This window comes from Podarcis tiliguerta (genome assembly GCF_965153285.1).
Source record: "Podarcis tiliguerta genome assembly, chromosome: 3".
In the NCBI taxonomy this organism is placed as follows: domain Eukaryota; kingdom Metazoa; phylum Chordata; class Lepidosauria; order Squamata; family Lacertidae; genus Podarcis; species Podarcis tiliguerta.
The window spans coordinates 100,220,927-100,248,406 of record NC_139536.1 but is presented as its reverse complement, the minus strand read 5'-3'; the positions used below and the strand labels follow the sequence as shown (position 1 = coordinate 100,248,406).

At 44.5% G+C, this 27,480-nt stretch overlaps 1 protein-coding gene across 1 annotated transcript in view; it reads right to left on the bottom strand.

The window, feature by feature from the left end:
- SDC1 (syndecan 1) overlaps window positions 1–17,966 on the bottom strand; it is a 35,142-nt gene extending 17,176 nt beyond the window's left edge. The window contains exon 1 of the mRNA XM_083431787.1: window positions 17,661–17,966. Coding sequence (XP_083287913.1) covers window positions 17,661–17,729 — 69 coding nt within the window. The 5' untranslated portion in view covers window positions 17,730–17,966. The remainder of the gene's footprint in view (window positions 1–17,660) is intronic.
- Between the last annotated feature and the right edge of the window lie 9,514 nt (window positions 17,967–27,480).

The window sequence follows — 27,480 nt, the reverse complement described above, 5'->3', positions numbered from 1 at the left end:
TCACCAGGCTTCAGCAAAAGCCTGTATTCGCCCCATAGGACGCACACACATTTCCCCTTTATTTTTGGAGGGGAAAAAGTGTGTCCTATAGGGCGAAAAATACGGTAACAATTTCACAAGGAGCCACCTTCTGCAAGCTTGATGTGGCACCATCACGCTTATGGTAGAAACAGATCTGACCCACAAAACAATGGATAAGCTGAGCACATCTGTATGTGGCCTGGAAACTAAAAACCCTCCTCCTATTGCACAATTCTACCTGTGTATTAAGATTATATTCTGAAGACCCTCCAAATCCCCTGCCATCAGAAGTAATGCGGGTGGCAACCAGAACAACCTTTTCCAGTCGTGGGCACCTTGTCTATGGAATTCCCTTACTAGGAGCTTTGTTCTGCACCATTCCAGGTTTGGGGGCATGAAGAGAACATTTGGTCAGGCATCAGACAACTCTCACACTGGAATTCCTAATCCTTCTGCTGCCTTTTTGCTTGAACCTGATTTCTGTTTTTATTTCGTTTGTGTGCTTGAATTTTCAACAAGCTTTTGACAAAGTCCTCATCAGAGACTCCTTAGTGAGCTTAGCAGTTATGGGAAGATAGGTCAGGTGATCTTATGGACCAGGTTAAGAAACAGGAAAAAGCTGGCAGTTCTCAAAATGGAGGGATGGAGAAATTGGAGCCCCCCAAAGGATCTGGATTTGGGATCCCCTTTAACTACCCCAGGGCCTCAATTAAGCCCTCCATGCCTCTGTCTGACCCTTGAGTCTCTCTCCAGGCCAGATTCCTCACTTGCCTTGCTTCACACACTTAAGCACTTTTTTTTTTTTTTGGCTCGAATATGTCCGTAACTCTGATAATTATTTTCAATTGCCTAGATAGAGGATAGAAGGGGGCATGTGAGTTTATGTGGAACCTGGTCAACTGCACAGAAGTAAAGCAGTTGCAAAAGGAACTCTCCAAACTGGATGAATTGGGAAATAAAAACGGCAAACACTGTTCAATGTAAGCAAGTGTGAAGCGATGCACATTGGGATGCAAAAATAAAAATCCCAACTTCACATATATGCTAGTGGCATCTGAACTGGCTATAAGAGAACCAGAGAGAGGAGGTTTGGGTCATATTTGCTAGCACAGTGAGGGACATAAGAAGAGTCTTGCCAAAGACCCATCAAGTCCAGCATCCTATTCTCACAGTGGCCAAACAGGTGCCTGAATAGGAAGACTCCAACCTAGGTCTTAGGTCTATATGCAGCACCACTTTTCCTCACTTGTTATTCCCAGGAACTGGTATTCAGAGGCATGCTCCCTCTGACACTGGAGGCAGAAAGAACATAACCTCATCCTCCATGAATTTGTTTAACCCCCCGTTTTACAGTCATAGTTATGGCAGCAAATTCCAGTTTTAACCATGCACAGTGAATAGGGCTGGGGTACAAAGCCTTGCAATACAAGGGTCCTAGGGAAGCACATCAAAATAAGAAGCTACTCCTTAGGCCATAGCTGTCAACCGTCCCTTATTTGGCGGAAAACTCCCTTATCCCAGCGCTGTGTCCCGCATTGATGATGTCCCTTAAATTTTCCGGGTTTCAAAGGAAGCAGCTCCTCTCCCTCCCTCCCTGCCGGTCAGGGAGGAGGGAGGCTCCAAATGGGTTGCTTGGCTGTGTTGCTCACCCAATAAGGAGTCTAAGAACAACTGGGGGGGGTGGAGCTTGCATGCCTTGTGCTGATCAAATCGGCCGCGTTGCCTGGGGGCTCGCCTTTGCTCAGTGTTTCCCAGCGGAGAGGTAACAGTGGTTTTCTTTGCTGCATCCCCTTTGCCGGGTTGCTGCGCTGTGAGAACCCCACCGCTTGAGGCTTCGTTTGGCTGCTGGCTGGGCTTTCTGCCTTTGGCTCAGAGGGGCTCAGAAGTTGAACATACCTGTGCCCTGAAAATACCTTATTTTGGCTGCTGGTCCCTTATTTTCGAGGCTGCTGGTCCCTTATTTTCAAATCTGTAAATTGATAGCTATGCCTTAGGCCCATCCTCAATAAGATACCATCTTGCTTTTATCCAGTCTACAAACATGTCAGGAGCTTCTGGCTGGTTTAGATTTCAGTGTCTAGCATGCAACTTAGCTTTCTGTAATGTTACTCAAATGCTAGAGGAGTGATTCAGATGATATACAAGATGTTGCCTTGTATCACTGATAGTACCTTCAGCATGCTGCATGCATAGGTTTCATGCTTGGCATCAATGCTTGTTCTGAGAGCTCGCGTAATTTTTTCCCCTTGTGATATTCTAATCAGTTAGTCCCACCAAGAAGCAGGTAATATACAAAGTGTTGCCAAGGTAAACTGTTATTACTTTTTGGACACTTGCAGACTGGCTGTCTGAAACAGATTCTCATCTACTCACTCACACACCCCTCCTGAATTTAATTAAACACGGTGCTGATTGAGTATGTAGGCCAATTTTCTCTCGAATTAGTTTTAACCTTGAGTCAAAAGACATTTTGATAGACTTAAGGTATATAAAAAATGAGTTCCATTGTGAAGGCCTATTGTGTATTTAGTCATGCCTCAGCATGCCATTTTAAGCCACAGTTCATTGAGTAAAGCCCTCAATTTAGTGCAGAGAAGAGTACAACATTCATTGTGCCTCTAAGCTTCTCAATTGAAGGGTGGGGTTGAGAATTGGGAATTTCAGATGCAACCAAAACACAAGAGGCCAATCTTGGCATTGAGGCAGCTACAATTGCAGGTACTGACAAAATACTAAAGGAGACAAACTTGAAATGACATTCAACACTCTCTGCCGTTGGTCAATTGGGACGTGAATCTAAATCTCAAATATAATCCCTCGTCCTCTTCTAGGTTACCCATAAAATGCAGCTTTCATGCAACTATGGAGCATTATTTATTTCATTTTTAAAAGACATCCATTATACCCAAGCACCGCATTGGTAAATATACCTGTTTCTGTTGTCTAAATTGATGGTGGGTTTTTCCAAATATGAATACTTCTGATATGCAGTATCTGCAGTTAGCACTGTGTGTCATTAAATTAATATGTAAGGATGGGGCTGTGTGTGTTGAGTGCTAATAATTCACCTCTCATGTTTTTCCTGGCTTAAAACTGTCCCCATTGGAAAACAGATGTGGGAGGTTGAAACTCTCCTCACAGTTCCAATGGGGGGGGAGCGTCGGGTGGAATCTGCAGCTGTTAAGAAATCAGGACAGATGATAAGAACTCTTATATCATCGCTAGTTTGGCCCAGTGCTTGGTATGAAATTGCAAACAAGGTTATTTCCTCTGAGATATCTGAAATTGCTGACACCACATCTATTCAGATAGTGGTTTTTAAAAAGGGGGAGGAATAACCACAGACCAAGTAAATCTAAAACACTACAAAAGTCGGGAACGAATGTGCATGTGAAGTTTCACTCCCCATCATTTCCATTCCCTTAACAGGACAACCCTATGCATGCTTGTTTATTCGTAGGAAAATACCATGGAGTTCAATGGAATTTACTTCTGGAGCATGCATGGCGTTTTGAGCAGGGATGTGTGTCAGCCTACAAATCACTTGAGGCAATCTACAAAAGGCAAGTTTTCAGTGCTACGTCCCCCCCCCCCCCGTCCCCTCTGCTTTTGTTATAATGCAACCTCCATGTATTACAGATATCTATGGTCAATATCTGAATTTTCAGGCAAACAAGAGGTCATGCACTCTCACCTGTGGAAACCAGTTAGGAGACTCTTATATCCTGTTAGCCACCATATATCCCATTACCCTTATGGAGCCAACAGTCTTTGAAGCTGTGTTGCAAAACTTAATAGCTCACCACTAGAACACTATGCTGCCCTTTTCAGCAAAGCTTACTTCTGCCTTTCAACACTATATATTCTTGCATTCACATTTCACAAGGTGCAATATTAGCAGAATAACCAGACATTAAATAATAATAAAAACCATGTTAAGCTTGAGATGGCAAGAGCTGTAGGGTAAGAAAGGATTGGGGGGGGGGTTGGTCTGCAAATCTGTGCATAGCTTACCTGGGAGCAAGTTCCATGGAATTCAGGGACACTTGCTTCCAAGAGGACATGTACAGGATTGCACTGTCATCCATCTTTGAGCAATGAGTCCTCCCCACTTTGCTGGAAACCCCACCCACCTTTGTATAGGGAAGAAAACCAGCTGAAAAAAGCTGGCTGCGAGGCTCTGCATAGAAAAACTATAAGGACCCTTCAAGTAGAACTTGGTAAATGTGGAAGGTCCTCTTGAGAGCTCCCTTATCATTTACCAACAGTTAAGATGGCATGGGAGAGCTGCACTTTTTGATATCTAATCAAGTAGCTTCCCCATTCTCATACCGTACATGTCTAGAACTTGTAATGGCATCAAGAGTTTTATACTGCGCAGGAGAACTTTCCAATAACAAGGAGTTGTTGTGTGTCACCTTAGACTCCTCTCTTGCAGATAGAATGCTCATGGCCTGCTTTGTCAGATGAATTTGTAGAGTGCAGGGCCTCTTATCAACCATTTTCCATCAAATGTGTTGAAAGCCTCTACGCCAAGTTAGCCAAAAGGTTCCTAGAAGCCAGAAGGTGCTTCACCATCGAGTCTAAACAGGCCTTAGATCAGAAAAGAACAAGCACTGCCTGCTAGACAATGTTTAGATCATCCAGTAGCACCTTAGGCGTTATCTCATGCCAAACTAGATCAGCTGAACTCCCACAATGCCTGGCAGTTCCAACTGTGGGAGTGTTGCAGCCTAGAGCTGATTTTCGGTTATTGGTAGAAACTGGTATTATCAGTTTGCTCAGTACAGTAGCCTAAACTTTGGACTAAAATGGTGCTTTCATGACCAATGTTTCGTTTGCAAGACTTCAACCCTGACAAATTCTCAAGATACCCCATATCAAATTTTAAAGACAACTACTAATTTATTTTTTGCTCCTGTAAGCATTTCATATTACTAAGGAAGCATGATAAAGGATGCTCTCTGAAGCTTTACTGATTGCATTTGAGTGCCCTCCCCCAATTTTATGTCTCAGTCTATATGCTTTGGCTGTGCAATATGCTAAAGAGTCACACTACCTTGTCACACAAAGGCAAATGCCAATGGAAGTGTCTAGACTAGGGTAGTCAGAAGTATATGCTTTACTTCTTGACGGTTCACACAATATTCCCAAGTATTTTCCCTCCTTATAAGAAAATAAGAACTGCATTGGCATTGTGCTCAGTCACAACAAGCAAAAAAGAGGTGGTTTCAGAAGTCACTGCTCTTGTGCTTTTCACTAATCAGACTCCATCTATTAGAAGCTATCAAACACTGTTTCCTGGAAAGGGGGGGGGAGAAACCATACCCCTAATCCTTTTTCTTTTTGCTTTCCTGTTTTGAGGAAGAACAGATGGAGATCACACTTTTTAATGGGAGACTATGTAGGTGCAAGTCCACATAGGAGTTCACTCCATCAAAACAGGATGGGGCAAACCCTTATAATGAGAGCCAGTGTGGCGTAGTGGTTAAGAGCGGTAGACTCGTAATCTGGTGAATCAGGTTCGCGTCTCCGTTCCTCCACATGCAGCTGCTGGGTGACCTTAGGCTAGTCACACTTCTTTGAAGTCTCTCAGCCCCACTCACCTCACAGAGTGTTTGTTGTGGGGGACGAAAGGAAAGGAGAATGTTAGCCGCTTTGAGACTCCTTAGGGTAGTGATAAAGCGGGATATCAAATCCAAACTCCTCTTCTTCTTCTAAGCAGCATGCATTGGTGTTAGCTGCACACAGTATTTTGGACAGACTCTTCATCTATATGGGACTATAAAGGAGTTAGAAGATTCATAAGCATTCAGGCAGAGTTGCTTTCTTCTCCTCCCTATGTATTAAAAATGGACAGGGAGTAGGATTAGCTAAGCCATGATTCATATAGCCACCACGTTTGAACCAGGAAGTTAGTTAGCTTTGATTGTAATTGACAGTGGCCTTTCTCTTCCCATGTTACCAAACCATCAAACTGTTTTAATAAAAGCCTTCGGGTGCAAGTCAGCATCCCCAGGGTGGCTTGTAAGATGGAAAAACAGAATGCAAACAAATGCATAAATATGGAGCAACATCCAGGCTGAAATAAATCTCAGGAGATGAAAAGTTTAGATACACTGCTGGATTTCCTTTCCCAAAAGCTCAAATTTTGAGCATTTGAGAAAATACAGTTTGGGCAATCGAAGTCTTGCAACCAGTTCACCCTAGGTGCAAATCCGAGCTAAACTTCATTCCTAGCCAACAGCCTACAACATTTGCTTTTAACTATGAGGTATGTTTGGAGAACATGGAGCTCTGCGACTCCAACTACTAAAATAAGGCTCCTTATGATAGTACTAAAAACATTTTGTACCTCAAGACAAGCCTGCATGAAGGCCATCTACACAGGACAGGAAACTCCCATTCTCTGCTTACCATACTGAGATTTCTCAAGAGTTTTAGTCTTGCACAGTCTCAAGGTAACAGAAAGGCTAATCCAATCCACAAATTACACAACTTTACAGGGGAACACAAAAGCTAGCACCATCTCTTCCCTTGTTAGATTGGTACGTTTCTACCACACTGTCATATGAAGAGATGTAATTATTTTATGATGCCATTTTGTTTGTTTGGAAGACACCAAGTACATGCTGGTGTTTGTGTTTCAAGCTCCAAGTAACCCTTTATCTATCGTTCTGAGGCATTTGGGTTACGCTATGCAAAACCACACACGCTTCAGAAAATTTGGGCCTGCTTGCCAGGCAGACAGTGATATTATTAAGAGAATCATTAAATTAAAAGTGTGCATTCATCAATTGAACTGTTCCTTTCACCAACTTCTGTTTAGGTCACCTGCCAGCAGTGTCCTTTTGTGTTCTGCACAGGACAACAGGTTAGTCTCTATACAAAAGAATCCATGAACACAAATCAGAAATAACATATCATATAGACTAGGAGAGAATTTCTGCTACTGATCTTAAGGGGGACCATATCTGAACAAAGTAATTTATTTCAAAGGGAGACACCAGCACAAAATTGCAAAGTTGAATTGTATTTATTTGAGTCTGTATAAAGGCAACTGTTTCACCTCCCACCAAAGACAATCCCAAGCTGACTGATTTGCTAGTTAGCCACTGCTGTAGCAAAAGGACACTGACCTTTTTTCCCAGGAGCACATTCTAGTTCTGATTGAATTATCATTATCTGTACTTCATGCCTTTCAGCTCCCTCTGGTCCTACTGCTTACAACTTAAATCTCCACTCATCCCTTACAGTTCTGGGCCTGCAACTGAAGACGACACTTCACACATGCACATCTGATGAAGCAGACTCTAGTTCATGAAGCTTTTATGCCACAATACAATCAGCTAGTCTTTAAGATGCCACGGTTTCCCAAACTGGGGTCTCCAGCTGTTTTTGGACTACAGTTCCCATCATCCCTGACCACTGGTCCTGCTAGCTCAGGATGGTAGGAGTTGTAGTCCCAAAATAGCTAGAGATGCAAGTTTGGGAAACCCTGGGCTACACAACAGCATGAGTGTGCTACCATTTAATCAGCCAGGCATGTTGCTAACCACACAAATACAATATAATACACTGACAGGTGCAAATATGAAGGCTCAGAATTATGTCAAGTGTGCAGAACTCCCTAAACTACTATTTTCCCAATTAAGTTAAGCAGCTTCGATCTCTTCTCTAATTAACTGTTGACCGAGTTAGGCTCCGTCTGTAACCCTTGGGAAATTAACCTTTAAACGAGCATGAAAGTTGCAGAAGTGCAAACCCACTGCCATTTCTACAACTGCTAAAAAGGTTTTATGCTGTTATAAGTTTGCAATTGCACTGTGGCAAAATAAGGAGGAAGGTTTGAAGAACTTGGAGTTGTAAGGTTTGAAGAATTAAGGAAGAGTTCATTTCTTGAGAGTGCAGAGAATTGGGGTAATTTTGAGGAGGCATGAAGACAGGGGAATAGCCAATCTGGTCATTTATCGAACCCACATTCCACACAGGAACCTTTAGAAAGAAAGAAAGAAAGAAAGAAAGAAAGAAAGAAAGAGAAGATGCTGGGGTGTTTTCAAGTTCTCCCCTTCCTGCTTCTGAATCACTGTGGACTGGAGTACTGTTTACTAGAGATACCTTTAATATCCTACTGAAGCTGGTGGACAAGCCTTGCAGTATGTTCTCCAATGCACTATTACATTCATGCAGATTTTCAGAAATCCTGTTTATTATGCAGTGATCTCCCCTAAATCAAAGGTAACTCATACTGGCTTCAATCAAACGGCCTCGGTCCTGTATACATGAAGGAGCGTCTCCACCCCCATCGTTCAGCCCGGACACTGAGATCCAGCACTGAGGGCCTTCTGGCGGTTCCCAAGTGAGGTTACAGGGAACCAGACATAGGGCCTTCTCAGTAGTGGCACCTGCCCTGTGGAATGCCCTCCCATCAGATGTCAAGGAAATAAGCAGCTATCCTATTTTTAAAAGACATCTGAAGGCAGCCCTGTTTAGGGAAGTTTTTAATATTTAATGCTGTATTGTTTTTAACACTCAATTGGGAGCCGCCCAGAGTGATTGGGGAAACTCAGCCAGATGGGCGGGGTGTAGATAATAAATTTATTATTATTATTCAACTCAATTTCTCAGGTGCACCCACAGATTATACGTACTTGCAGTATTTAAAAGAAACTAAAGTTGAATAAGGCCAGCAAGTAAGTTATCAGTTACAGATACAGAATTGTGCAGCCAGGGTCAAGGGTTCAAGCGTTCAGTTTTCTTTCCCACCCCCAATATGGATTTGACACATTCTTCCAAGGAGGGGCCGTTAATTCATAATTTATACGCACTGCAATCAGAGTTGTGGTGGCCGCTGGTGACAAGAGGCAACCTCTGAACATAAACAATGAGTTAAATGTCAGAATGAAAAGTCTTAGAAATCTATAAAATATTCACCCCCCGTCATTTCTCAGCACCAATCCTCAGAATGAAGAGGTTGCAGCAGAGCAATGCTATGCAAACTCTTTTGAGTTGCCTTTCTGTCCGTTCGTATCCATCTTCCAAGCTAAGCAGCAGACTGAGCAACCACAGCTTTGTCCTCTAGATGCAACATTTGTCCTCTGGGTGCAAATGTTACTGGCAACACTTATAAGTGGACAAAGAGTTCCATGTTGGGTGAAAGCTATTGAGACAGGAGTCATTACTGACTGCTTGGATGCCAGAGAGCTCTCTCTACCCTCAGAGCTCCTAAGAACTTCCCAAGTAAGACGCAACTCAGAGTCAGCAGCTGTACATGATGCAGCTGACACTGGGCTGAACCATTTCAGTGAGTGGATGGAGGGGAGATTAAATGTCTCTCCATAAATTCTCTGCCCATTCAGAGCTAGCATTTCCCAGAAAAACGCCCACCACCTGAAATCTCAAGAGGCTAAGGTAAAGTCTTGCGAGTTACTGGCTACAATTGCTTGCTGAAATTTTCTAGTTGGATTTTAGAGCACATCAACTACTTCTAAAATCTAAAATTCGCCTCCTGCTGCTTGAGACTAGCTAGCCCCATTGCTTTAAAGCAATGGAATCGTTAAGAGCTCATCCAGTTCCTCTAGACAAGCCTTCTGAAATGTAGCAAGATCCATAGGTTTTGGGCTACCACTGCCATCAGCCTCAGTAAAGGTAAAGGTAAAGGTACCCCTGCCCGTACGGGCCAGTCTTGACAGACTCTAGGGTTGTGCGCCCATCTCACTCAAGAGGCCGGGGGCCAGCGCTGTCCGGAGATACTTCCAGGTCACGTGGCCAGCGTGACATCGCTGCTCTGGCGAGACAGAGCCGCACACGGAAACGCCGTTTACCTTCCCGCTAGTAAGCGGTCCCTATTTTTCTACTTGCACCAGGAGTGCTTTCGAACTGCTAGGTTGGCAGGCGCTGGGACCGAGCAACGGGAGCGCACCCCGCCGCGGGGATTCGAACAGCCGACCTTTCGATCGGCAAGCCCTAGGCACTGAGGCTTTTACCCACAGCTCCACCCGCGTCCCTCATCAGCCTCAGACAGCAGGGTAAATGGTCAGGAACAGGGTGGATAAAATTCAATGATTATTATTATTAAAATATATTTTTTATTTAAATCAGATTTATTTTAAAAATTGGATTATTATTTTTATTTAAATCAGATTTTTAAAATAAAATGCTTTTGGAGGAAAAATCTTTCTAAAGATCGTTTTCTATTTAAGTTACATTATAATCCAAAGGCTATTCATCAAGAAATAAGGATTTGTTTTAAGTTTTTCATGTGTGCCAAAACTCAATCTAAGGTTAGTTTTGTTTTGTTTTTAAAAAATCATTTAACCACATCAGTTAACAAACATGGATACACATGCTATGTTATTGTTTTAGTTAAATAAATTGTTTACATTGTTATTAAGGAAATGATTATTTTTCTCCTTTCAATAAAGTACAGCAGAAAAGTTGTCCAAATATAAACAATTAACTTATTAAACCTCATAATAATTTCCTAATTATCTATGTATTTCTAATAGTATAACCAAATCAGTATTTTTTTTTATATAACTGTAAAAACTACTCTGAAAATTTATTATTCCAAAAATGAAACCTTCATCTGGTTGTAAATATTAAGATTATGCCAGCAAGAATGAGTCTTTCTGTAAAAATAAATAAATAAATCAAGTCTTTCTGACTAGTGATTTAAATCGATTTGATTTAAATCAAATCCACCCTGGTCAGGAATAGTAGAAGCTGTCATTCTGCATCTGGATAGCACCAGGACAGTATCCGTGTATTTTTCATCTTTGTTGGAAGCCACCCAGAGTGGCTGGGGAAACCCAGCCAGATGGGCAGGGTACAAATAATAAATTATTATTATTATTATTATTATTATTATTATTATTATTATTATTTCCCTCTCTACCAAAATGGTAGAGCTTTACTGCTTTGTCTCTTCTGTCCATAAGGAAGCAATACTATACTGGATTTCTTGGTTGACCCCCAGGTAAAACAGATCTAACCATTTCAGATGAGAAGAATCATTCAGGTTGCATCAGTAAGGAGTCTTTCAGTTTCAAATAACAGTAAACTACTCAGTCTGTATACAGTCATACCTCAGGTTACAGATGGTTCAGGTTGCGTTTTTTTTGGGGTTACGGACCGCTGAAACCCGGAAGTAACGGAAAGGGTTACATCCGGGTTTCGGCGGTCGCACATGCGCAGAAGCGCTAAATCGCGCTTTGCATATAAGTGCCGAATCGCAACCCGTGGGTGCACAGACGCACTGGTGTGGGTTGTGAACATGCATGCCACAGGGATCACGTTCACAACCCGAGCGTCCACTGTAGTTGGGTCATAAAATGTCGAGTCACCACTACAGTTGAAATTATGTGTTAAAGTGAAATAGGAGGAAAGGCTATATAGGCCTGCGTAAGGGTAGAAGCTCTGGTTCGCCAGAAGCGGCTTAGTCATGCTGGCCACATGACCCGGAAGCTGTACGCCGGCTCCCTTGGCCAATAAACGAGATGAGCGCCGCAACCCCAGAGTCGGTCACGACTGGACCTAAGGGTAGAAGAGATGGCTCAAAGTCTATAGAGGCCTCCTCCACACCCAATACCCAGGTAATGGTGCCACTAAAAAAATATCACCTTTCCTTACTAAGGTCCTCTGCTGTTTAAATTCACCTTTACTGAAACCACCACAAAGCTCAGAATGCAGGCAAAAAGGGGGAGAAAGAATCACAGCCAATTCCCATTTTATTTTTTTTACAACCCAACTCTTAACAAGGTCACTCTACAGGAAAGGAACTTCGCTGGAGAAATCAATGGACTTGCTTGGCAGCAAGTAAGGATTTTAGTGTGGGAATGTTTAAATGCAAATATAAATGAGAGAGAGATTGATTGATCCCAGGAAAGATCATTCAGAGCCCAAAATCCTGGCATGCTTCTATTTTAAAGATATGCCATTTTACATATAAACAATATACAAGGAAGAACAGACTGGTGGATTATCTCCCTCAGTAAATAAATGAGGTAAGTTTGTTGCCCAACACTGAGTGAGTCTGAAGTGCCTGCAGCAACTAAACCTCCAGTACTTTTATCAAGACCTTTTGCCAGGTATGTCTCCACTTGTATAAGCAGGAGAAAGTCAACTTTCTGTGGGCGTGACTCTTCCTGTGAGAAGTAGGATCAGATTCAAGGAGCCTCCATAGGTTTTCAGCAAATCATACCCTGCTCTTTGATAAAGCACGTATAAAGCCTAACCAGAGTTGAAACTAGTCGACTTACAGTGGGGATGATTTGTAAGTGAGTCAAGTCTAGCTAAAAGGTTGCTAAGTAATTATTCACTTGCCACGTGCAGCACACACAAGCAGAGCTCCGACAGATGAACTTGTTCCAGATGTGCATTCTACAATCCAAGAGTTTAACCCTTGAAGCAGTTTGGGGACACTGTCCCCTAATATGTACAGCAAGACTCCAGATTTATTACTTCTAACTTGAAGTAAATAGTACTGGCACCAATGGGCCTTAGAGATAGTTAACATATGTGTGTTCTTATCACGATGGCCTACTTCGCTGAGTCATGAGTTGCATGCGTGAATGAACCCTGCTCTGCCAGATCAGCAGAGAGAAATTTCATGCAACCTGCCAAGATGGCAATTAACACAACCAGCCCTGTTGCCTTCCAGGTGGTGTTATTATAATCATAATTATTATTTATTAAATTTGTATACTGCCCATCACCCCAAGATCCCAGGGTTATTCACAACAGAAAGATGCAAAATGAGAATGCAAAATACGTAACAAAAATAAACCAATAACCTCCCTCCCACAACACATTTTAAAAGCCATAGAATGTTAATCAGCTGAACGCCTGGCTGAAGAGAAACATTTTTGCCTGGTGTCTAAAGAAGATGCCAGGTAGGCCTCCCTGGGGACAGCATGGCACAAACAAGGAGCCACTGCAGAAAAGGCACTTTCTCCTGTTGCCACCTTCTGGACCTCTCATGGAGGAAGCACACAAAGAAGGGCCTCAGATGGTGATTGCTAAGTCTGCGTAGTTTGCATGGGAGAGGTGGTCTTTGGGCTACTGCGGTTCCTGAGCTTTACAGGTCAAAAGCAGCACTGTGAATTGGGCCCAGAAACTAATTGGCAGCCAGTGCAGTTGGGTCAGGATCGATGTACAGGAATATGCTCAAACCATCTTTCCCTGACTGCTTAATTTCCCACCAGCTGAAGTTTCTGCTGAAGTTTTCAGAGGTAGCCCTATGTATAATGCATTGCAAGATGATATTTGATTCCAACTCCCTTCAGCCCCAGCCAGCATAGCAAACAGTCCGGGATGACCGGACTTGCAGTTCAACAACATCTGGCTAATGGGTTACAACACATCGTCGTCGTCATCATTATTATTGCAAACTGTTTTAACTGATTTCAACAGAATGCATCTTATATATATTTATCTCAGGTGTTGAAACATCAAGGTAGGAAGGTGATTTTTCAGATATTTGGGACACAAGTCATTCAAGGCTCTAAATGTCAACATATTGAATTTATGCTCTCAACAATGTAAACCACTTGAATTAGGCCCAGAAACAAAGTAGCAACCAACCAGTGCAGCTGGTTATAGGAGCTGTAAATGGGATTGTGGTCAGTTAACTGGCTGCCATGTTTGGAAACAATTGAAGTTTCTGCATCGTCCTCAAGGGCCGACCAATGTAGAGCATTATTGCAATAATCTCGCAGGAAGTTCAAAAGAAGTCGAAGCTGATGAACCAGCTATAGATTGACATGGCAAATCTGATGCCAGCTCCCATGGGGAACATGTGGGCATGTTATGTAGCATAGAGGGTAACATGGAGGCCTGCAGTATGTCACAAGACAATCCCGATTGCCCTCAACAACAGGTCTCCCCATAACTACTTTCTCAAAAGAGCCCTGAAGGCAGGAGCTGAACCACTTTAATGCAGCTTCACCCACCTCTCAGTACCATTCAAGAAGGTCAAGAACAAGGAGGGAGGTCACACTCCTCCATCTCCGTTCCAACAAATATTATCAACCAAGGCAGTTTCAGTGCCATGACCAGGTCAGAAATTAAATTGAAATGGGCCAAGATAATCAGTTTCCTCAAAGCATACCCAAAGGTGGGCTGCCACCACAAAGGGGACAGTCGCCACTGTGTGACACGTGTGGTAGCTGATAAGAGAACCTCATGGGGTAAGGAACAGCTCAAGGAAAAGACCCACTATCTCTACCCACTCTACCCTACCATTCCTGCAATGATGCATTAATCACCCTCTAGACCCAAATGCGGGTGGCGCTGTGGGTTAAACCACTGAGCCTCGGACTTGCCGATCAGAAGGTCAGTGGTTCGAATCCCTGAGATGGGGTGAGCTCCCGTTGCTCAGTCCCTACTCCTGCCAACCTAGCAGTTCGAAAGCATGTCAAAGTGCAAGTAGATAAATAGGTACCGCTCCGGCGGGAAGGTAAATGGCGTTTCCGTGCGCTGCTCTGATTCGCCAGAAGTGGCTTAGTCATGCTGGCCACATGACCCGGAAGCTGTATGCCGGCTCCCTCGGCCAATAAAGTGAGATGAGCGCCACAACCCCAGAGTCGGTCACGACTGGACCTAATGGTCAGGGGTCCCTTTACATTTACCTAGACCCAAACAGTCAATCTCCATCAGCTAGCTCTAAGATGACAAGAACGCAGGGTCAAGGGTGCTTGACCACACTTCTCCAAGCAGCTTGCTCACATCCTCAGTCAAAAGTGACACAGCACAGATGGAAAAGACAGTGCTCCAGATTCCTCATTACGATGCCTAATTCTGCCTGAACCCTGCAAAACTGACGCAGCAGACTTCCAAGACTGTTGAAGCGACACTTTCTTAGCTAGGTAATTAAAAGCCCATTCACCACATCAAAAAAGGCCTGCTAGACAGGCACTTTCCTTGCCACTGCCACCACCCATGGCAGAAGCAGAAATGTGCTCTCACCTACACTGAGTCATGTTCAGACGGAAATTTGCACCACCAGTGCTCAACCGTTGGCTCTGTTTTATTGCATGTAGGTCAGTAGAGTACACACACCAAACTCTCTCTCTTTCTCTCTCTCTCTCTTTACAGTACGTACTGCCTTGGTTGAGAAATGGTACAGATCAATTTTAAGATTGTACAAGTGAAACAAATTAAATTTTGCACGGGACACAGACATGCTGTAAAAGTACGAACATGTGAATTTCCAGATTTGTTAAGGTAGACGCTATGGGAGTGGCAGATTCGCCAGAAGGGCATTGTTTATTCAGTGGCGACATCTGCTGGTGCAGTGCTCAGAGGGGAGAAAAAGATAGTATTGAGATTTATTATAGGTTCTAGAGTTTGAATACGGTCTGTTTTCACTTACAGACTAATGTTCTGTGGTTGTAATTTTCAAAGCAGACAACTCATTATTTTGCTTCAAATGTATAACAACAAAAAAAATTCTGTCTTTAGTTTTGCTGCAACTGTACAAGTATCCAGAGTGATTGCCTGGAACTTTATGCTTGCTGAAATCAAAGTACATACTGCCATTTTAAAACTTTTTAATGATGCAATTCTCTGTGCAAGGTAAATAGGCAAAGGGGGTGCCAAGTGGCACATGATAGGGAACATCAATCAACAGGTATTATGAAGACAGGGATGTCTGTTTAAGCTTTTAAACCCAGGTTTCAGGCTTTAACTGCACAAGCCATAGAAATAGATTTTTAAAGTCACATGAGGCAAAGAAAGAAGCTAACAGATTCTAAAATCATACATTATTACATCTGCTGAGAGGCGCCAGTGCAGAAAGTTGCAGGTGCCCAACAAACTACCTATGCCCTCTTTTGATTATAACTACTGGGACCAAGTTAATTATTAATTTTCATCCTGTCCAACACTAGGAAAAAGAAGTGTTCTTGAGAACTATCCTGTCTGCAATCTAGTTTTAAGTGTCATTTTTTCAGCTGGTACCTGAACTGTTTGATTAAACCATCTTAGAAAGGAGGGGGGAAGAGGAAAATTGCTTCATTTAAGCATAAAAGAGAAGATTCTTGCTTGTGCAAGCAAAAGGTGGGGAGAGAGAGAGAAAGAGTCTCTTTGAAGACCTATTAGTGTTCTGCCTTCAAGCCTGGGTGTTGAGCAGTTCCGCTGTTTCAGGCGTTTTGAAAACCAGAGCCCTGCCCCTTGTTATTTGGACCCTTGAAACAAAATTCAAGATCCGTCTTAAGGATCCAGGCATCTCAATAAGAATGTGAGCAGCTCTTCCTTTTCCCCACGAGGACAAACGTAAAATTGTACAGTTGGAAGGGACCCCTGAGGAACCTCTAGTCCAACCCCCTACCATACAGGGATCAAACCTGCAACTTGGCATCTGCACCTCTTGGGAACAAAGCCAGCGGTAGCTCAGGCCAAATGGCTGGGGAAATGCAGGAAAGTTGTGTGGGTGACTTTGGTCAGCAAAGCATCTCCCAAGATCTACTTGGCAAGACTAAGTAATTGTGGTGGCTCTGTCAGCGCTCTTTTCCCCAGGCCGTCACAAGTTTATAGGAAGAAGTCTGCTTACTCCAGAAGCAACCTCATCTTTTCAGGTCTCACAGGGGCATGAATTAGCAAAAGTGCATTTGCACCCATCTGCCTTAGTTCCAGAAACCCTTGATTCCCCCCCCCCTCCAATGTGAAAAAATCCAAGTCCTTCACACATCATCTGTAGGATTACCATATGTCGCAACTTCCCCACCCATGATGGTACATCAGCGCCTCCAGAGTCACCTCCCACAGAGAAGCTTTGTAACGTGTGAACCGGCACAGCCCGCCGTGCCTGTTTGCTACTTCTCCACCTGGAAGCCCCTTTATGAGAACCCGGGACTTCTGCACACCAAAGTATGATTGAACAACTATTTTGGGGAGGGGGAGGAGGAGAGAGGGAGAGCCGCCCTTAAGGGGGACAAGGCGTGCCAACTCCTGGCTTAGGTAGCCGAGTTGCAACCTGCCCTTCGAAGTTAAAAAAAACACAACCACAAAAAACCAGGGAGCAAAGCGGGCAGGCCGCTTCCCAGAGCAAGGCAAATATCCGGCTAAGAACAGGGAGGTGGAGAGGGACGAGGAGGAGGGGGAAAGAAGGAGCAGGGCGGCACAGAGAGAGAGAGAGGCGCTTTGAGGTGGAGGGGAGAAAAATTCCAATCAGGTTATGAGGCTCCATGGTCTGGTTTGAATTAAACCCTTCAGGCTCTGGAATCCCCCCGCCGACACAATAGGCTGTTCTTGAAGCCCGCTAAGCTGGGCTTTTCGAGAGGGCTCTGCGCCCCAGAACCTGTTGAAAGGGAAGGGCGCACCGGGAGGCGGGGGGGGGGGAAGGCGCTTGGGGGTTTCCACCGTTCCCAAGACACCAGCTGGAACCGCTTTCCAAGCGCGGGAGCGCAGCAGGGCAGAGGAAGGAAAAGGCGCGCGCGCGGGGCGGGGGGAGGTCCTGCGTTTCCCTCCAGTTCAAGCCAAGAGAGGAGGACGGGGCAGCCGCGAAAAAGAAAGTAGCCCCGAGTCCCCCCCGGAGCTCTGGGCTTTCTCTCCGCCGACCACGTGGAGCCAACCATCCCTGCCTCCCTGCCGGGGAGCCCAGGCGGCGCTCCAGCTCGCCTCCCGCGCTGCCTACTCACCGCCGAGAGCGCCTGCGAGCAAAAGACCAAAGCGCACAGCAGCCGCGCCACGCTGACCGCCTTTGCCATCGCCAAGGTAGGTAAGTAGGTAGGTAGGTAGGTAAGGCAGGTAAACCCTCGGCGGCTGCTGCTGCTGCTTCTTCGCTGCCTTCTCGTCACCGGCGGCTGCGGAACCAAAGCGCACCGAGACGGAGCAGGACCAGCTTCTTCTGCTTCTGATATAAATCTAACCTTCACCTAGAGCCCAGGCGCCGCCCCCGGGCCGGCTGAGGCGCCGCCCCTCGGCCCGCCCGCCACGCCCCCTCCTGCCTGCCGCTCGGACCATAAGGAGAGCTTCCTTCGCCCCGCCGAGGTTCCCCCCCCCGCTCCGCCCTTGTCTCTCTCTCTCATTCTCCCGCGTGGCTGACGAAATCCTCCCGCCTCGCGCTCGCCTTCAGCCGGGTCACGTGGGTCGCCGGACCTTGGCTTCGAACCCCGACGGCTCCGTGCATTTTGGGGGAAGAAGAGCTTGGAAGCGTGTGTGGAAAGTCTCTCTCTCCCCCCCCCCCGCCCCTCTAGGTCCCTGTGTGTGTGTTCAATTAATTGCAAAAAAAGCGCGTTAAAGATAAAAGAGCGGGTCTCCAGCACCTGGGAACGATAAGGCGAAGCGAACAAAAGAGCAGGGCGGGAGGGAAAGCCAGGGAGACTCGACGCCTCAGAGGCTGCAGCCGCCTCAGGTTTGCGGCGCGCGACTGGGGCTGCCCCTCGTTTGCTCCCTGCGCTTAGGAGGACTTTGAAGTGAGTCCAAGCTGGGAGGCTTTGTTGCCATGCGCGACTTGAGAGTTCGGTTTCCTTAATGGCCCCACAAGACGGGCCGGTTTCTGAGGGCTTGGAAAGCTGGCGAAGTCAGGTCTGGCTGAAGAGGCGGCTCCTTCCTCAGCTCCTGCGTCCTTTGCTTGTGGATTTTGCAAACATTCCCCTTTGTTTGGGTCCTGGATGACTTGCAGGATTTTCTGGTTTTTTAAAAAATATATATATTTATTACATTTTTCCATTTTAACAATCCAATAAAAACCGCATTAAAACATTCCAAGTTATGATACAATCAAAAAAGCCAAATTATATATCTTTGGGTGCCTTTCCATGCTCTGCAGAGCGGATTTTCTAGAGGTGCAGAAGCTCCAGGCCTGCCTAGAGGAGAAGAAATCTCCTGGTAACACAGTCTCTTACTAGGTTGCCATGTTGTGGTGGTTGTTGCCTGCCAAGCTTGGGAAAAGATGCCTCTTTGGATAGGAGGTTAAATTGTGAGGAAAGCTTTGCCAGCTGTCAGGTAGCTGTTAAATGCGCACAGTGGCGTAGCGTGGGGGGTGCAGGGGGGCCGGCCGCACTGGGCGCAACATCTGGGGGTTAGGTTTAGGGGGCGCAAATCCATGGGTTAGGGGGCGCATATTACTTGCCTTGCCCCGGGTGCTGACAACCCACGCTACGCCACTGAATGCGCAAGAGAGAAATAACTGGAGCTAAGAGATGGGTGTAAGGTTATTGGCAGCAACAGTGCATGTTCAGTGCTCCCAAATAGTCGGTGTGTCTCACATGAGCTGCTTATTTACGAAAGTTGGGAATCTGATGCTGTACAATTCTATGATTCTTCAACAGTGTTTGAAATTGGCACATTTTGCACCTGGGTTTTGACCACTTGCGCCCAAGTGAAGATGCCTAGGTGCCAGGATGTGGAGGTGCATGCCTGGGGAACATTGGATCTGGGCTGTTTTCACACATGAATGCCCCAGCCTGTAGAATTCTATCAGTTATATTTTATATGCACAGTCAGTATGAATTTATGGAACCGAAATGCTTCTTCTGTGCAGTCTGATTAGGAGCAGTCACCGTTAAGAAGAGGTCGAAATTGGCCAATATATATGTGGACTGTCCCTGGATCAAGTGACTTTTCTTCTTTAAATTCGCACAGCTCTTAACCTAGCTCAGTTTTGTCATCTGAACTCGCCAGTTGTTTAACTGAGAATCAATCGCAGGCGGTCCATCATTTGGAAAATAAGGCTAGAGATATCTTGCCCCAAAATGGCAACTAGTCATTCCATTTTGGTGACTGCAGCCTTGGTTTAAGGAGCCATTTAAGGAGCCTTACTTATATATCTGAGTTTCTAACACTCTTTCAAGGAGTACTGCATCTTCTTCAGGGGAAAAACATAAGGAATGTTGATATTATTGGTGCTATGTATTGTTCACTGAACTCTTGGCATGTTTTGTGATTAAACTTCTGAAATGCAAATAAACTTTTTAATGTTGTATTTGTTAGTTGCCTTTTTTTATACAAAACTAAATAAAAACGCAGTTAAACGAAAAGGCAGGATTACAAGTAATTACTGGGATGGGGGATTCTGTGGCCCTCCATTTGTTGCCGGACTACAACTCCCATCATTCCTTGCCATTTGGCCATGCTGGGTGTGGGCCGGTGAGAGTTGCAAATCAACAATCCCTGCTCACTTTAATGCCTTGCTGAATTCCCAGTATTTATATTGAAATTCTTTAGAGCTTTCATTGTGTATTTATGGTTATTGCGCTGTCAAAAGCACTTAAATTGCCACCTCTTTTCCGTGCAGGCTTTGAGCGCAGTATATTTGTGTAAAATGTAGCATAAAAATAAACTGACAATGGCAAAGGGGTGTGTGTGTGGAGATACTTTCTCAGAAACTGAGCTGAAAACCTATGGGAGTTTCACTTACACCAAATTTATTAGGCAGAAATTCCAGGTGCAGTTTTACTGCTTTCAGATAAGAACATAAGACGTGGCCCATCTAGTCCAGCATTCTGTTCTCACAGGGGCTGACCAGATCCCTGTGGGAAACCAGTAAGCAGAACATAAGCACAAAAGCACTCTTGCCCTCCTGTGGAATCCAGCAACTGGTATTCAGAGGCATTACTGCCCACAAGCCCTCTCCTCCATTAATTTGTCTAATGATCCTCTTTTAAAGTTGTTGGCCATCACTGCCTCCTAGTGGATCACTTTCCATAGTTTGGTGGCGCTCTGCACATCCTGCATGGTGAGACATCCTACGTAGGCTTAGAGAATCTGTTGCTTTCTTCCCAAGTTGACTATGGATAGCTACCATGTTAGAGAATAAGAGAGATTGGGAATGTTGCACAGCTGTGCATCATGAATGTATTGGTTGGGAACCTATGAACTTCCAGATGTTACTGATGGGCTCCAACTCCCATCAGCCCCAACCTGTATGTCCAGTAGTTGAGGATGATGGGAGTTGTAGTCCAGCAACATCTGAAGGGCCGCAGGTTCCCCATCCCAGGGAATCCTGGTTTCAGTAGAACCTACTCCCTAAGAAGTGTAAGATAGGTTTACAGCATTAGGTTCACACGTTTGAAGCTTGTGATCTGTATTGAAATAGTTCAACAAGTGTAGCAAACAAGCTACAAAACCCAAGGCTTGGGCATTCCTAGGGAGATTTAAAAAAAAAATTAAATAAAATATTACTGTACTTTGAACAACAGATTTTAATCCAAACTGTCCCCCAGTTGTTTATGGACCTGGCATGTTGCATGGCTATCTACTAGAGCTTCTTTAGCTGTGGTTCCTTCATTGCAAGGAGTTGGACTAGAGGATCCCTTGGGATCCCTTTCAACTCTACAGTTCTATGATTTATGATTACTCAAGAGGGCTGCAAATCTGAGGTTTTGTATTTTTCCCCAGCATACCTTTACTCGGCCCCATTGATCCCAGTGTAAATTACTTCAAAGAGATATGCTCAGGGAGGGCTACCAGTTGCTGCAATCCTTTACCTGGAGCAATTAGTATGCTGATACAAGGCTCTTTGAGGAGATAATCACCCTTGTGGTTCAGGCTGCAGATGCGGCAGTGGGGGTGGCAGGGAGGAAACCCAACAAATTTGACAGATTTGGGGAGATGGGAAAGTGGAGATGCCCTCCAACAAGTGATCAAAATATCCGCTTCGCAATGCAGCCTGCTCCTTCTTCTGAGGAAGGCTCTCTGGCTAAGTAATGGCTTTGGTTTCTGCAAGATTTTGTGCTAGTTGACATTTTAGGAATATGCCTAAATACAATCCACTGGTGTGAAGATGTGAAAAAAGAAAGAAAAGAAAAGAAAAGAAAGATAGGCAGCGGACTTTGACATTTTGAATGAAAAGTTTTGCATTTGAAATCAAAATCCCAAATAAGACATTCCTGTGTGTACTGTTGGCATCCCATGAATACTTTAATTGTGGACAGTGGCGTATACGAAACCTTGTAAGTTGTCAAACTGAGTAAATGAATACTGATGCTGCCATCAAAAACCGTTCATTCACAGCATAAGAAGTCTGTTGGACTGAACCAAGGACGGGCATCTGGTCCTGTAGCAGCTAGCAAAATGCATCTTGGCAGCTGATAAGCTGGGCATAAAAAGGAACAGCATTCCTCCACAATTTGTCACAGGTAGCATGATAGTTAGTATTTTGACAATATTTTGGATGCTAACATTCCACATTCCTTTCTTGTTGACGCTTATGATGACTAGCAAATCTAACTAAAATATAAGGGATGGCCCAAGCCATGTAAGTGTATGGCCAACATTTTTTCCGCAGTGCATTAAAAATGTGTCATTATCATTATGTTTTAAGGCCTGCTTCTTAATTATAGCTACTCATCCTTCTTTCCAGACTTTAACACCAGTGGAGGTTTCGCTTCTTTGCAATTAGACAGCAGCTGGAGCAACCTACCTTTCTGCATTATTGAGCTACTGGGCTCTGTTTCTTGGCCAAACTACGGTAATAGGAAGTGTGATGGCTCTTCCCCCCTCACCCCAGGAACCCTGGAATAAGAATCCTACAAAAGATAAGCATGGTTTTGCATCTTAATAGTCAATTTTATGAGATGGTCAAATTTACCTAGAAATACCTCTGCATCATGCAAACTGGGACCACAAACAGTATTTGTTTTCATTTATACATCTCAGTCTGTTTCAAGGGCACATTGATGTGAAACAGTGATTCTACATAAATAAATGTGAGCCTCTCAGTTACTTATTTTGCATTAAAAAAAGTAAGCCCTAGAATCCTGATTCTGAATTACTAACAAACCCAAGAACTGCTTTTTACAGTTTGTACTTACAATATCAACAACCAGCTACAAAAGGCAGAGGCTGTGCACTTGTCACTTTTCATTTAAAATACATGCAAATTTCTGACTCATTATTCAAACTTATTTGAAAGATCCACCTGTGCACTCTTCAGAAATGAGATACTGTATATCTTTTGTACTTGTGATATCGGAACCCGAGTACAAAATTATAAGCAGCAAGCAGTCATAAGTTAGTCTGGGTCCAGCATGAAAGAGGAACTGGCTTCATTAGGTAAGCACTCCTTGACTCAAGCCATTCTGGTGGCAGAAGAAGAGGAGAGTTTTGCATATTCCCCTCCTCTATCCCAAACTGTTCCCCAAAAGTTTAGGGAACTTTCTGGAACGGCATGGGAGGTGTTGCTGGAGGCGGCAGTGAGAAGGGCAAATTGGCGGACATCATGTTCTCTCCCGCTGCCAGATCCACTGGACAGAATATACCTTTCCCGCCATGGAAGGCAAAGTCTGGATTCAACTCAGAAAGAAAGACATGTTTCAGAGTACTACTCCATTCTTCCTTTCACCCCAGTGTCCAATAGACACAAAAAGGGTCTTGCAGGACCAGACCACCTATCTCAGCATCTGGTTTCCAAGAGCAGTCAACCAGATTATTCCCAGAAAACTGGGGAGGAAGGCAATGGCCCTTTCACATTGCAGGCATTTCCGCAACTGGTATATTTAAACATGGTGACAGATGGGTTTGTGGCTGCCTGCATGCGCACTACTAGCGCAGTCCATTGCAAAACTGTATTTTTCCATCTTTCCTTGGCTTATCAAATTATGCAACCTGTTAGGATTTCTCACCTTCAGTCTGCCTAGCAGCAGTCTCCCATCTGGTAGGCGAATGTGCATTTTGTGTTTCCTGTTGAAACAATGCAGCTTAATCACCATGCAGGCAGTCTGCCCACTGTCCTGTTGCTAGTGAGTCATCTGTCTAATGCCCTTTCTGTAAGGCTGAGTGGAAGTGGGGTGAAAAGGACGAGGAAGGCAAATACCCCTGTGCATCTCTCTTGGTATTGTCTCGAGTTGAGTTAGGTAAGGCAGGAGATGGAGACAATGGAAAGTGTGTGGGCAGGACTATGGTCTTGTAAGAGGCTGGATGGAGGTGGCAGAAGGCTAAAGAATAGGGAGGCAGAGAAGGAAGAGGAGACAGGGCAAAAGATGGTGTTGATGGACTAGGAAGGAGAAGGTGTAAACCAGAGTCTGAGATGGGAGTAAGTCTACTTTTTTGGGGGGGGGGGTATAATAATTTTGAGTGTTCAGAGCACTGGGTGACCTTGGGCTAGTCACACTTCTCTCTGAAGTCTTTCAGCCTCACTCACCTCACAGAGTGTTTGTTGTGGGTGTGGAAGGGAAAAGGAGATTGTTAGCTACTTTGAGATTTCTTAGGGTAGTGACAAAGTGGGCTATCAAATCCAAATTCTTCTTCATGTGCATACACTGCGGTACGCCTTACATACAACAACCCCTAGCAGTGCAAACCCACCAAGACCTAACTTCCGAGGAGGCTTGTGCTCTTAAGTCATCATCGTAATTCCTCCTACCAATTTTCATACTGCAGGATTGGATAACACAGGCCATTGAGTAAGATTTTGGAAGAATCATAGAGGTGGAAGAGAGGCAAGGTTTAAGTCAGGAAGGCTTCTCAGCTGACCCTTTTGGCCACTGCACAGCAGCCCCAGGATCTTGTCATTTCACACACACACACACCTTAAACAAAAAAATTTAACATGTGAAGAAATAAATTGCTAGTATGTCAAGACAGCCCACAACCATAGGCATGCAAGGATACTGGGTGGTCCAGGAGGGTTAGCATGACTGAGGACCTTCCTTAGCTAAATTACCAACTGGCCCCTGTCTATTTTCACTTTCAACATACAGGGGTGGACTTTGGTCATGTGGTGCCTTGAGCAAAGACAAAATTTGGCAATCCCACCCATCCCATATTTCTTATTTCCACAGCAATTCCTTTTGGTACCCATATAATTTACCTGCTGCTTTGTGCTTTTCTTTTCTTTTTTCCTACAAGGCATCTGTTTTTGAAAATTGAAGTTAGCATTTATTTATTTTTGAAGAAGATGGTTCTCAAGCCTTCCCTAGGGCACAAAATAGACTGGTGCTGAGTATGAGTTTCTGCTTTTCCCTCCAGATGATGACTCTTTGGACGGGTTCCTTGGCTCTTGTGTCCATTGAGGCATCTGCAGAATTGAAGTTCTTGTTCATGTATCCATGTGGTGAGATCCATATCGGAAACCTGAGATGTCAATCGTGCTGTGCTTTTTTTTGTGTTCACGTGTGTTCGTTCTGAACTTGAGCTTGTAGCATGTGTGCAAGTGCTATCCTTGATATCGCTTTCAACAATCTTATCTGTCACCATTCATTTACCCATCCTGTCGCTCCTATATAGACTCATCTTGTGCCACCCAGTGGCAGCACTCTTGCATGACTTTTTCCGTTTGGCAGTGGATCCGTGCGTTCTCTGCCGGCAAGTCCTGCCAAACATCCCATGTTCAATTTCCAGCAACTTCCTAAAACGAAAAGCAAAAAAGCACCCAATACATCGGCTTCCCCTGCCTTGTCAGCTGTGCATGTGAAAATGTTGATTCTTCCGGATTATGGCCAAAAACATAAAGAGAACAACACAAATAATCCTTCTGGTCTTCTACTCTTTGTTAAGACTTCTCCCAAGATCTTGGAGAGCCACTGCTGCCAGGCAGAGCCTCGATAGACTAAGGAAGCTTCCTATTTATGGTCAGTTCTAATATCACCTCTTATTTTATTACTGGCTTCCCCAACCTGGTGCCCTCCACTGCACTGCAGCTCCCATCAGTCCTGGCTGGCTGTTGTAATCCAAAACTGATGGAAGGCACCCAGTTGAGGAAGCCTGTTTCCTTAAGACAGTCCTCCCAACGGGGCATCTGCACCAAACAGGTTTTTGCTCTGGTTCCTTCCCTGTTGCTTAGTGCTTTGCCTCTTGCCACGGGGCATGTATGTGTCTGCTTCCATGCCCAAATCTTCTCTGCGCTGGGGAACTGAGCACGTAGGTGGAGGCTTGTAGGTCTGCCTGTGGAAATGATCCGTATGACAGGTTTGTTGTCTTGTGTTCTGTGTGTGTGGGTTTACCTTGGATACTGTTTGCAGGACTTGCTTATGTTGACATCTACCCTGCATAAAGTCTAGGTGGAGCGGGGGGAAGTAGGAAGGTTTATCTTCTGTGAGGAAATATTTTCCTTTCTTTGTATATTACACCACCTGTTATAGACTTAAACTCTTACTGTCATTTGGAGAAAGGGGGGGGGTATTCAGAAAGTGCTCTGAGAAAGATACAGCTACTGTTCCTTTCTTCCCTTGGGGGAGCCTGATGGAGATGAAAATATGGATGCAGCTTAATTCTCCCGAAGAGGATCTCTCAAGATCTGGAACCTAATGATCCTTTGACACTGCAAGACTTCTTCTTTCGCTTTCTATTTCTTGGGTTTTCCTGCCTCAGCCACAAGCCAATTTCAGAGGCCACAAGTGATGTGGAGTGGGGGCGGGAAAGCCCATTGCACAAGTGAAAGTGCATGTGCAAGGCTTCTGCTGAGAGGGCTGGTTTGGTGAATCCCATTTGTGTGTGTGTGTGTGTGTGTGCGCACACACACGAATGAGAGATACTGTTAGAATGAAAAACAGTAGTAGTTGTTAGTGGTAATAACAGTAGTGTTTTGATTGCTTATCTGCCAGGGTGGGTTATAGCAATTTAAATGTACAATTACAAAAGGAGTTTAATACAAATAAGAGGAAGAGGGGATCAAACGCTGCTGCCGTGTTACATGGTCCACAAACTCAGTGGTCAAGGTGCAGGAGTCTCTGTTCCGCCAGGGACAGCCATCTCACACAGAAAAAAGACCTGCCACAAACATTCATGCTCCGAGAGCAGTAATATTGGAAGGGAAATACCAGCAATCACACAACTGCAGGCCTTCTGCTGCTGCAGCACATTTTAAAATAGTGTTTTTGCTCTTTAATCTTCCATGACAATGTTGCCTTTTTTTTTTTTTTAACAACTTTATCAGGTTTCCTGACGAAAAGGTCTATCTTCTTGCAATTTTTGGTAGTTTTAATTGTAACAGGGTTGGAGTTGGGGGGCTCGCGGGGCTTAAGCATGTACAGCTGAATATCCCTGGGCACATGGTTTTATTAAGCACATTTTAAGAGATGTGCATACTTTGCTACTATTATTTTGTAACTGTTATTTCGCTTGTGGTGATTTTCTGAACCACAAAGGAGTAAGTCGGCAAATATGACTTGCACTCACCACCCCTCCCCACTTCCCAGCACAAATCAAAGCCACATTGTTAAGTGAATTTAACTTTTTTATTATTATTAAAAAAAACAACAACAGCCTACCCTTAATAGCAGGGTTGGGGTGGGGGGTTCAGCCAGAGACTCGGCAAGCCCTCTCCTATCTGCAATATAATTGCCAACCTACTTTAAAGTGTCATCATAAGATTGCTGAGAATAAAGCACAGATGTACACAGATGGTGCTGGATACATAAATAAGTACGTGGAACACTTTGTCATTCATTATAGCAGGCGTGTTGTTAATAGCAGGTTATGTCAATGAGACAAAATGCTGGCCACATGCGGGGTTTTATAACACATTTATGAATTTATGAGGTGCCCCCTTAAGCAAGGGGAGAGGGCATGGCAAGT